At 38.6% G+C, this 12959-nt stretch overlaps 2 protein-coding genes and 1 pseudogene across 2 annotated transcripts; all 3 read right to left on the bottom strand.

Moving 5' to 3' along the window:
* Window positions 1-503: 503 nt before the first annotated feature.
* On the bottom strand, window positions 504-5367 carry LOC122566997 (tubulin beta-1 chain). Its single transcript, XM_043725042.1, has 2 exons — window positions 5206-5367; window positions 504-1817 (listed from the first exon to the last, which is right to left on the bottom strand). The coding sequence occupies exons 1-2, from the start codon at window positions 5260-5262 to the stop codon at window positions 531-533; spliced, it is 1344 nt and encodes a 447-aa protein (XP_043580977.1). The 5' UTR covers window positions 5263-5367; the 3' UTR covers window positions 504-530.
* Window positions 5368-5522: 155 nt separating this feature from the next.
* Window positions 5523-6759, bottom strand: LOC122567002 (annotated as a pseudogene).
* Window positions 6760-10163: 3404 nt separating this feature from the next.
* On the bottom strand, window positions 10164-12629 carry LOC122566998 (valacyclovir hydrolase). Its single transcript, XM_043725044.1, is given in 8 exon segments — window positions 10164-10562; window positions 10627-10690; window positions 10693-10881; window positions 10962-11057; window positions 11060-11104; window positions 11107-11271; window positions 11601-11687; window positions 11771-12629. Coding segments are annotated over 8 exon segments (786 nt in total). The 5' UTR covers window positions 11820-12629; the 3' UTR covers window positions 10164-10471.
* Between the last annotated feature and the right edge of the window lie 330 nt (window positions 12630-12959).

Here is a 12959-nt window from a genome sequence, read left to right on the forward strand (position 1 = left end):
TGATCTACTTTATTCAGATCTTTGTCATAGTATAAAAGTTAATAGATGAAGAGGACAAATATAAATAAATATATGCCTACAATGTAATTTTATAAATACAAAAAATGAATCGTCGAACACGACAGAATAGTCGTACGAAAATAATAAGGGATTCTTATAAAAACGTACACTTATATGATAATAATTTATTCAAAGATGATGCTGGCCGCAACAGCGGTTATACACTGAATACAAAGACGCGCCTCGCAAACTACATAATCCAAATAAGTGGTATAGAAAAAAAGACGATAAAAAAGGATTTTTATGATCGAATTATTCAAAGAATGCGAGGAGTATGTGTATGTGTGGTGGTGGTACTGATGAAAAAAGCGCGCCTGAACAGACTGTAAAAAGGAAATTAAAAAAAGGAGTCGGAATAGGGAAAACAGAAAGAGAAATGAACGCAGAGTTAAGAAGCAGTACGAGAGCGAAAAGGACAAGGATGGGGGGATGAATGGTAGATAGAGTAGAGTAAAGTAGGGAGTACGTGTTTAATTTTCGTCGACTTCCGCTTCCTGTTCCTCGTCGAATTCCGCATCCTCGTCCGCGGTGGCTTCTTGGTATTGCTGGTACTCCGAAACCAGATCGTTCATGTTCGACTCGGCTTCGGTGAATTCCATCTCGTCCATACCCTCGCCGGTGTACCAGTGAAGGAAAGCTTTTCTCCTGAACATAGCGGTAAATTGTTCGGAGATTCTCTTGAACAGCTCCTGGATAGCTGTCGAGTTGCCGATAAAGGTGGCGGACATCTTCAAGCCGCGAGGTGGGATGTCGCAGACGGCTGTCTTCACGTTGTTGGGGATCCATTCGACGAAGTAGGAGCTGTTCTTGTTTTGAATGTTGAGCATTTGCTCGTCGACTTCCTTCATCGACATTCTGCCGCGGAAAATTGCTGCTACTGTGAGGTATCTTCCATGTCTGGGATCGCATGCCGCCATCATGTTCTTTGCATCGAACATCTGTTGAGTGAGTTCGGGTACAGAGAGAGCTCTGTATTGTTGGCTGCCACGGGAGGTGAGTGGTGCGAATCCTGGCATGAAGAAATGGAGACGGGGGAACGGTACCATATTTACGGCGAGTTTCCTCAGATCAGCGTTCAACTGGCCAGGGAACCTTAAGCAAGTGGTGACACCGGACATCGTGAGGGAGACGAGATGATTCAAATCACCGTAGGTGGGTGTAGATAATTTCAGAGTGCGGAAGCAAATATCGTAAAGGGCCTCGTTGTCGATACAGTAAGTTTCATCCGTGTTCTCTACCAGTTGATGTACGGAAAGTGTTGCGTTATACGGTTCCACGACGGTATCTGATACCTTGGGAGACGGTACAACCGAGTATGTGTTCATGATTCTATCGGGGTATTCTTCGCGAATTTTCGAAATGAGCAGCGTTCCCATGCCGGATCCAGTACCACCGCCCAAAGAGTGAGTCAGTTGGAAACCTTGCAAGCAATCGCAGCTTTCGGCTTCTTTTCTGACTACATCGAGGACCGAGTCTACCAGCTCGGCGCCCTCGGTGTAATGACCTTTCGCCCAGTTGTTACCAGCTCCGGACTGCCCAAATACGAAGTTGTCTGGTCTGAATATTTGTCCGAAAGGTCCCGAGCGAACGGAATCCATCGTGCCTGGCTCCAAATCGACGAGGATGGCACGTGGTACATATTTACCACCGGACGCTTCATTGTAGTATACGTTGATTCTCTCCAATTGAAGGTCGGAGTCACCGTGGTAAGTACCGGTTGGGTCGATACCATGCTCGTCACTGATAATTTCCCAAAACTGTAACAAACGGTAATTCGTATTTATTAAAAATCATTTACACGATTCAACGATTCTTCGCGTTTTAAATGCTAGGCACGAAAGAACGCGTGCTCGGATACTCGAGAAAGAAATCGTACTTGGTGCTAGTCGATGCTTTCTCCTCACGATTACCCCTGCATCCGTTTTCAGTCTTCCGTATTATCGACCGAGAAGAACGGTTCAACGACCTCGCCGGCAAATAGCTCGCGTGTAATTAATCGTAATACAAGCGGTCATTAAGGCGCAGCCAGGATGGAAGTTTCTTCTTTTCGTTTTTTTTTTCTTCTCTTCTTTCTACCTATACTACATGTACACACGTGTGCATTTTTCTTTCTATTCCGATGCTGCTAACGAATCATTGGAACCGGCCTCACCAGTGTAGATTAATTAATTTATATACGCGTATTTTACTCGAATCTAGAGAGATGATCGTTGGTCTATAACCGTCGGCAATTAATTGCTTCTAAACGTGGACGAATGCGAAATATGGATAGCATGCAACGAACAAATGCAAGGCGCAATCGTGCGTCTTCTCTGCTAGTTAACACACGACTGCTGTGCACGCAACCTCTCCTAACCGTAGTTCAAAGACCTTGCAGCAGCAGTATATTTCTGGAAATCGATGCATTCTCGAAATACCAACCAATGATGTAGACAAATATTCTATTGTGAGATGTCGAATATAGGAGTTATATCACCGGATACGGAATAGAAGGTATTATCCAATAATCGACATAGCGCATAGAGTAACAGATAAGATGTAACGCACAAGTTCATGATATACGAAATCATTACAAGATTATATCGTTGATACAATATGTCTTAGAACGTTATCATAGGTCGGTAATGTTTCTGCGTTAAATTGGCGTCACCTTCAAACTGCTTATATCTTACATCCCCCCTCGCTCCTTTCTATTTATTCCAACTTACGATCATGCAATAATTTCTGGTTAAATATTTTGAAATAACACTAATGTTGATGCAAGCATCCGACGATTGGTATCGCGATGATGTTAACTATAATACATCTACGGAAACTATAATGTCCTACGTAGATTTATTTAACCAACGTAATCATATATGATCATCATTAATAGGAAGTGAACACTGTCCGCGCATAATCTTACTATCTCCCACTACCGGCGACATATTATACACGCGATATATGTACAATGTCGTAGTAAGATGAGTCACCAATGTCATCGCTATATATAGAAATGATGACTGCAATACCAATCTTGTCTAATTATCATAAGGCGCTACACCCGATTTATGTATGCACTCTGGCTTCTCCTTTGCCCCCATCTGAGATCTATTCATTCCACTTTGTACATATACATACATATGTATTTCGGAAGTCGAGATATTTATCATGACGTTGTACATAAATGTAACACGTCGAGCCATAATCAACTGAATTACGACAGTTCTTATATATTTAGTATGTTCATAAAGATTAAAAGAAAACAAAAATGATCTAGCGTCATAAATTATGATAAAAAGAAATAGTTGGGCAATCGGTAAAGTGATACCATCGTTGATTCATATAGAATATAGAATCTAATATATCTAACTGTTTTAATTTATTTAATAATTATCGCTCCCCATATTTTTGGAAGATTTGAACAAAGTAACAATTTTTCGCATATGCGGCATAGGGATGATTATTATCATTGCTCGAACGTTGATTTTTTAATGTACGAATGATGTTGCACAAAATGGCGGCCAAAGAATATATACTCTGAGAGAGGATCGATATACCTGGGTTACTACCAGACACCAGTCTGTTGTTGCCAACATAAAATAATTTAAAACCGAGCGAGGTAACGCAAAAGAAAATGGCGAAAGGATAGCTTCTTTCTGTATTTGGAAACGTTTCGCCGTACTACGTAATACACGATGTCCTTGGATTACCAAGATCCCTAAATGGGTAATTGTAACTGTTGCACAATTGTTGAGTGGTTGGTAAATCACGCTACGGAGATCATAATTCGCATAAAACATTTACAAGAAAACATTTTCGTTGAAAAATCGATATTATGGATATAATATTACGGATCGAAGTGGGTAATTTAGGAAACGGACGTTGACCCAATGAAACAACCTTGAAAACTATGAGAGCGTAAACTACAACTGCATTACTTGCTACGTGTCCGCTTTTTTCACAAGTAAATTGTTATAATAGTTATACCGTATATATATGTATCCATGTTACATAACGTAATCTCAGTATATAAATTCGTTTTACGTTACATTTCTTTAACCCGGACTTCTTTAACTTCTAATTAATTTTTAACTAATAAACAATTTTATCATTGCTATTTGCATCCTGTAGCAAGTTATTTGCATTACAGATAGGATTTGATTTTATAAAAAATAATACGAAATATTTCGTGGTATAAACGAGACAACTATGACGTTCGAAAGCGTGAAAATGAATTTTGTATGGAACTCCTAAAAAACGGAAAGATGTGAACGAAGAATTTACATACTGATATGTTGTGTATGTGCCTGTTGTATATGTATGCATGTGCGTGCACACTAGAGAGAATGTCGATGGCAGAAAGAGATAGAGCGAGAAGGAGAGGAGAGGAGAACGACTGCGCGCGCAACCGCAGGTTCGATTCCGTTGCCGCATCAACCGGTGTATCCCGGCGCCGGAGATAGACCACGCCCATGCTCAAAGGGCTAAGTAAAACATTTATGTACAAATTTTTTAATGGATACCGGTTTTCAGCATTTTATCTTGAAAAGTGCATTGACATTTACGATAAATGAGAGAGAAAGACAGACAAAATAGTTAAGAAATATATATTTGAAACACTTGGCGACAGCGCTTCGTTAGAAAAGAGACGGGCTGACGGGAAAAAAACCGTTAAGTATACCAGCCGGCCGGCGAAGTTCTGTCGCCATGACAGGTCTTCGACCGAGCGAGGTTGCCGTTTTTTCGCATGCCAGCGGTACACGTACACGTAGCTCGAGTGTAGCACGGTCTTTCGTCAAAATAGGTCTCGTTAAGATTTTATGAATTTTGACTCATTTGCTGTTTTAGATTCTTCAAGCAACACACACGCACACACATACACACACGCAAGAAAAACGTTCGAAAGATATCTATGCGCGAATCAAGCGAGTCCCATTTTTTTTTTCCACTACATTCGAATTTTTCATTTCTCTACGTTCCGATTATAGTAATAGTTACAATTATACGATATGCAGAAAATATATAAAACATATAATACGAAAGACACGATTCTACTAACACCAATTACAACGCGACGCGACGCTACGAACAAAGAAGCGTTCTCCTTTTCCACGCGGCCACGGATTCAATTATTTCGAATATTTTTCAACTCGAAACACTCACCTTTGCGCCAATTTGGTTACCGCACTGGCCAGCTTGAATGTGGACGATTTCCCTCATGTTGCTCGGTAGCTTTTTGGTCTTTTTCGAAGCTTACTGCGATAATCGAACTAACGACGAGATACACGCTAACTCGTCACGAGAGCCCAGAAACGAATATGCCCAGGCAGCGGCGTCCGTTACAGATTTTCAAGCTTCGGCAGGATTGCGGGGAGTGACGTGGGGAGGCTCGAGCAACGTTTCTGATTGGTTGATACCCAAGCCCCGCCGCCTGTTCACCAGCCAGCGTCGACAACGTTGCCAACTTCTCACACGATTCTGCGCTCCAGCCTCTGCGGATATGATCGTTGACAAAATTTCAATTCGCCAAAATTGCAGGCCAACGCTGTCGGCCTACGAATGCGACCTCTTTTTTTTTGATACTCTCGAGATTTTCCTTCTCCTTAAAACCGTAATCATTTCGATTGCTACAAACATGATTATAATTCAGTTATCGTAACAACAATTTTCGAACGTTCGTCCGTTTCTCAGCCCCAAGCTAGATAACTTCTATGTATGTAATTACGAGTTTTTTCACGTATATACGTATGTAATTTGCATATAAATGATGTTACTGTCAGTTATTATCAAATAACTGAAACGAAACTCAACGCAAATTTGTGCTCTAATCCTTAAAATATATACCTGCCTTTTAAATAAAATTGCGCTATATGCAGATATTTTATCAAGATATTTTATTAAACTAGCAACATTTTTAATTTTCTCTTTTCGTTGGTACAATATTCGATGACCTCGTCGATGGACGCACACGTATTTCCTCCACCCTTAGCTAAATGATGGGTATGTCCTAAACCCACCCTGATTACCCGAAGTTGGCTGGGAGAAAAGTCGATACGTGACTCACCGGCGTAGTACACACCCACCCAGATACATATGTATGTATTGCGGACCTGCTAAAAAAATGTCTAAAAAGTGTATGTACGCCCTTCAGAGACTACTGCTACGATAAAGTAGCTTTAGCTCTGGTTGGCAAAAGGCTTTGCCGAAAAATATTCGCACTGGACGGTATCGTTTCCGTCAATCTTTCCTCAAATGGCACTTATCGTCAATTACTTGATATAATAGATATCTATGGTCGCTTTCGAGTGTTAGTCAGTTGTATCGTACATGCAAAAGTTTATTAATCGACTATATGTCCGATATATAAGTAAAGTTACGCATAAAAAGTAGACGAAAGTAAATGTGTGTATACGTGCATATAGAATGTTATGGAAGTATGTAACTTTACAAGCAGGAGAGAAGAACGGAAGGCGAACGAGTGGCGACAGGAGAGCAGGTAGGGTGGGTTACGCGTTGCAACGCGTAAGCCAGTCTTCTCACCGTTACCATGTATGGATCACTCGCTCTTCGTTTCGAAGGAAAAAATTCAACCATGATAGTGTACACGCCCGCGCATCTCGGTGTATGTGTATCGTATATTCGCTCGCACGTACTTGCTTGAGAATACGCGCAAACACTGTCTCGCATTGATAGACGCGCGTCACAGTACGCGAACATAACGGACCTGCCAATAACGGGGGATCATATTTATTATCAAGGTAAATTCTAACCGACAGGATCGAAGAATACGTTGTTCGTATACGCTCTAACAGCAACTTTTCGTCCAACGAGTTTCTCGTTTCTACTCTCTCTCTCGTTAATCAGAAAACGCATCGTTTCGTCGTTGTTTTTGAATGTGCGCTGCTACATATCACAAGGAACGAAAATGTAGTAGAATACACCGGTCATCGGTCAGACTTGGTCTATCTCGTCAACGAAAAACTTTCGCTAGCAAACAAGGGTCGTGCAAGTATGTAAGTACGATACTATGCATGAATAAAAGCTGATTATGTGTCACGAGGTCGATTCGAGAGAATAAGGCCGATGCGATACAGTGGTACTCCAATCTGATTGTCCTTCGTTGGTCGTACGATTAAACGAATCCGCGAGCAGGAACGCTCGCTGACATCACATCTAATTTAGAAGAAACAAGAACGAAAAGTCCACGTGTACTTTCCTATGTCGATGAAAAAGAAATTTCAACATTCTTTCTGCTTCTTACTTATCCCTGTTTATTCCTTCTAGTCTGAGGCGTTTGTTCGAATAGATGTACTCGCTCGTCTCATTTAGATATCACTTATCGAAATACTATATTTTGTATATGATAAGGGTGAGTCACAATTACCCTAATCGAATTTCGTTCTCGCGGACAGTCGCTGCGACAGATGCTTCAAATACAAAACATAGTATACTATACAGGGTACAATGCAAAATGGACATTCAGCGAATTCGTAAATTTTTTTTCATGAAGGAAACAGCGGTATCGTGCAAGTGAATCACAAACGATGTCCTTTACCGATAATGATAGTCGCGATATTTTGTACGTAATGACACAAGGGGTGACTATGAGTCATAATGTTATCGAGCGTCAGCAACGTACTTATTGTTAGACGCTTTCCCTTTTTCTATATAAGATGCGTCATATTTTTTATACTCTTGAAACGAACAATTCGAGATTATGATAGTAGAGCGATAAAGTGACGTAAGAGTAAAAGAGTAAAGAGTAAAATTCTAAGGCAACGACCAGTACTCTACTTTGTCGAATCGACCAATGTATGTTGTAATCTTAATTGTTGATCGGACGAACAAACGAAAACGGTTTTACGCGTCGTTCATGCGTTTCGAAGATAATATATCATCGATGATAAGAACGACGAAGACGACTCGGGAGAACCGAGTCGGAACGACGCGACGGTCAGACCAAACCTTGCCCCGCCTCAACTTTTATTGATCCCGAGGCCGTCGTCGTGCACGACAAATACGTGTAAATATTTCCGCAGGCGTATATCCGTGTCTCAATTACAATAATTGCACCATTTTTAAGAATGATATATTTGCAATAGGCTGCCGAAGCTTGCTTATGTTTCGTATGTATATTTACGTATATTTCGAAAATGTTCAGAAAGTCAAACGGTTTTCCATGAGAAAACCAGTGGGGGTGGTCGAGTTGTATCGGGGACAAGATTTTGACGTACGACCACTTTCTCGAGCAATCTCGAGCGATACAGGTCTGAAAAGGAGTAACAACGGACCCGCAAGTTGCCGTAAATGGTATCGTTTTCTACTTTGGACAGAGTGCGGGTACATCGTGCCGGAGCTGTGGATCAAGAGAACCAACTCGATAACGGTAGCTTCGAAATCTGATTGTGAGTCATTCGATCGTTCTTCTCCATCATCTCTTTTCTCTTTTCTCTTTTGAATCCTGCCTTCTTTCGATATTTTCAGTTTTATTCTTTGCTTCGTTCCGTTCTACTTCTCATTTCTAACATGTGTATATATCTCATCTGATATTCGTTGAATATCGAAAGGAGCAGCATTTTCATCTGTAACACGTACCTTTTCATTCCAAGTAGGATAAAACTCATTGGTATAACTCGATTTAGCGTTAATAGCTTTGTGCTAAGTGTCTAACAACGTGACGCATAGGAAGATAAAACGCACAATTAAGTTATATTAAACGATATAACGTTAGTTATAGCACACGACGATATATCGAAAACCGAGAATATCCAATTTTGCGGCGGTCTGGTTATTGAGCAACACCTCGCGGTGATGTCATCGTAACAAGCTGTCTCATTTCCAAATCGGGAAAGGCATTTATATATTTAACTTTTATTTGTATTTGGTTAAAAAAGAAATCTATTTGTTGTTGCAGAATAGATAGCTGTTCGATAAAACACGATGTTTCTATCGAAACGAGATTATAATTTTTAACGTATACTTTGTAAGTGTTATTTTGTTTCTTATACAATAGAATTTTCCCTTCCAAGTGTCGTGTTTGTTGCGTTTAAAAGATACTCTTAGGATATCGATAATGAAGCGTTTGCTGCGCAAAACGAACCTGATAGAGAAAAGAACGTGAAGAATAAGGAGAGGTTCACATGATCGAATCGCGAAGCAGTCTGTCCATGTTTGGATACGTCCGTTGCATTTTATATGTCACCTTTACTATCCGTTTTCTTTCATTGCTTATAACGATTGAACTTACGTAACGCGGTTCCCGGTATAATTTTATATATCCTGAAAAAAGCGGCAATCACGACAGCAGATATTACATACAGTGATAATTATCTGTTTTATCATAACTCATTGTCATTATTGGCATATTCCCCTTCTCGAGGATCATTCAAACTAGGAGGTGATTTAATCGTCATAGATTAGGTCTGATCTGTGCATTATACAATTTCAATTACTCCGTACTTGGTACGGATAGATATGTTAGCGTAAAATAACATGTAGGTATCCGATGAATATTTATTTAAATATTCTTGACTGTGAAGCCACTCGCATAATAAGTGGCACAAGACCACTTTCTATCTGTGCGCAATATCTCGATACGAATCTCAAAGATTCGCTTTACCCAAATTTGTTTTACTTTACGAATTCGTTTCCTATTTATGGTATTGTAACATTCGATTTTAAGATATAAATAGGTTGTATACACCAAGACCATAAGTAAGAAAGATATAAAGCGAAATATCGTTGGCAGACCCCTGGCAAATGGTTCCTTGGGGCGTAGCCGAGACGAGGGACACGATCGATTTTCGTCCGAAGCGCATTGCGGATATTTCGGTTGGGCGGTTCTTGACATTCGTATCGAATTGTACTAATCTTGTGCTTCTTCTTTTATTTCCGTGCTAATTACGTTTCTCTCGTCAAATTTGATCGTATTACGATATTTACACAATTTAATATAATAATGCAATCATATTTTCAATGTATAACGAGAAACAAGATTTATTTAAGAGTAAAACAACGTTGAACAGAAACTAGGAATTTGGAGAAGGTTCTTTGCAAATTAATTTTCAATCAAAAAGGCGGAAACGTTATTTGGAAACGTCCCTTGTCAAAAGAGGTAAGCTAACGTAAAGGCTTCATCGCCCACGTGGTTTCATAGCTCCTTTCTCTGACTTGATTCCTGTGCCGGTTATCCCACGTGTGTCCTTTATACTATATCACGCGTTCAGCGTAGTGTAGAACAAACGTTGTTCGAACTCTTAATAAGGATGCTTTTTCTAACATTCGCGATTAATCATAGGTATTACTAGTGCTCACTAAAAAACGTTATTATATTATGTTACAATGTCCACAAATGTATCAAGATAAAAGAAGGTATATAAGACCGTATACCGTATCTATCATATATTTATGTATATTGCGAAACCATCGATCAGCCGATTAAAAGCTTGATAACGACCTCATTAAATTCCTCGGGATATCGTAAATGCAAATGATGTGCTCCTCTTCAAAAAATTGTCAACCTGAAATGATTTATCATCAACTTTGTCGTTACCCATTAGATCGTAATACAAATAAGATACAAACTTTGCTCCGATGATGTGATCCTTCAAGTAAATTGGATGCTCAGCGAGTACCATAGGATCTTTGTTCCTCGATTGACCAAACTGGGACATTTAATTTGCGTTAGCGACACTTTGCGTAAGTCACCGTGTTGTTTTTCACAAATTCTCAAAATTGCATCTGTCCGATTAGGCCAAGTTCTTCGGAAATAGACCTCCCAGCATATTTCTATTAGTGGAGCTCGCATTTTTTCAGACCAACCATCTACATTTTCGTATTCTATCGACATCCAAACGAAAGGATAATAAAACGATTGCTAGCGTGAAATGATTTTCAATGAACAGAGTGAAAGGATATACTTCTCTAAATGTTGATTTCTTTCGACGTTACATAGGCGTTCACAGCAACGGCTACCATCTTTCGAACATTATCGGGGAACATCGAAGCGAACCGTGGATATCACCATCGCTCCAACTTATCAATGAAAATGTTGTATAACCTTCATTAAATGGTATGCCTAATCGGTGTCACGTTGAGAAAAATCATTTGTGAATATCCTGTCGGGTGGTTTTGATTTTCCATAGCCCGAAGGATCTCATACCACCGTAGTAAATTTTCCACCATCCAATCCCTCTATTTATGGTTTTGTAAGGTGCTGTCAAATCGAACCTGTACCGTGGTATTACAATTCAAATTTAAATTTACATTAGTGACGTGTCTCTCGTTTCGAGTTTTTTAACAATTTCTATTTTGAAATATAATAAATAACGCTTAATTATCGGTATTTCGACATATTCGAAAAATTATCTTCAAATATATCTATGTACATACATTTGCGCGAAAAAATTGTATCGTTCAGATGTTGAATTTGATCGAGGCTATGACTATTTAGTTACATTTTTAACAATCAGTTATCCCTAGATAGCAGCACCTTCGCCAAATACAATTAGCACGATTGCAATTGTGTTGGACGTGATAATTTTTGCAAAGTTGCTTACCTAAGGCAACTGGTAAAAGCAAAACTGGATGTTCACCCGTACCAACTCTCAGGTAATTGATGTTGACTCCATTTACATTAATTTTTCCTTCCGATTGAAAAATATTACAACTTTTATCGCAATTTGTATTCGTATTTTGATATATACATACGTATGTATGTACATGTTACCTTTAAAACACGTTCTTGGAGTGCCGATGAGTACCGTGTACTTATCCATCGAAAAAAGCTTATGCTACAGGCTCGCTGAGACAATATATTAGCGAAATTTCGATGAAACGTCACTAGCATGGCTGGCGATTTTCTTGTTTACTCTACCGATTCGCCGATCTGTCTTTATGTGATGTTGCTTACGTGATAGTGCCACGAGATATTGAATTTGCTTTAAACATTTTTCTTAGATTTCAATGGTATACGTTACGTAAACCATTATCTATGTAATATGTTTATTATGTATAATACCGTATGTATAATACATTACGTAGATAATGGGTTACGAATCACCGATAAAAGTTCAAATTCGAATTTATTTCGAATTAATTAACAAATAATTGAACTGCTGAGAAGACAACCGATATACATAAATAGCGATAAACTTTCTTAAGAACCTATGCACTTAAATACTTACTAATAAATGAAACAGTAAAATTGTAAATAATATATATGATTGGGAAATATATTTTGATTTGGCAATGTGATATTTTGAACGTACAGTATCTTCTTGAACAAAGTGTCGGATCTATATAAATGTATTTCAATAAATAATTAATATAGGACGTTTGATATTCTTCGCTCTTCTTAAACTTCTCACGTTGCTCTAAAATATTTTCCATTCTAAACATGTACTACTTATTTTTCTTCTTCAAGCATCGCGCTTATTTAACTATTATTAATTATTGATGTTTTTAATATTTAAAATAGATGACTTTCAAATTTGCATATATACTATAGTATCTACGGCATAAGGATAATTCTAACGATAGTGTGTATATTACGTTGAGAAGAAAAAATATCAGGCAGTAGTATATACTTGCATGGAGTTATTACAAAGTACTTCACACTTTTCGAGTACAATCGAGACTAATACACTCTTCTGTGTTCCATTTTTTTAACGAAAATGTATATTTGATAATTCAACGCTCTCATAAAATAACGGGATTAGGATGCTACATTGTTTTTCTGTATTACATTTTAATTATATTGTTACAATTGCTCATCAAAAACAGATCATTTATTATTATACTCGATAAAATAATAATATCTGTTACTTTGAAGATGACTAACATCAATCAGTTAAGTACAGTTTTATATAATAATACGACTTTACTTAAACGTACGAAAATCGTTATGTATTTATTTT

The sequence above is a fragment of the Bombus pyrosoma genome, linkage group LG4 (genome assembly GCF_014825855.1).
Source record: "Bombus pyrosoma isolate SC7728 linkage group LG4, ASM1482585v1, whole genome shotgun sequence".
Taxonomy (NCBI): domain Eukaryota; kingdom Metazoa; phylum Arthropoda; class Insecta; order Hymenoptera; family Apidae; genus Bombus; species Bombus pyrosoma.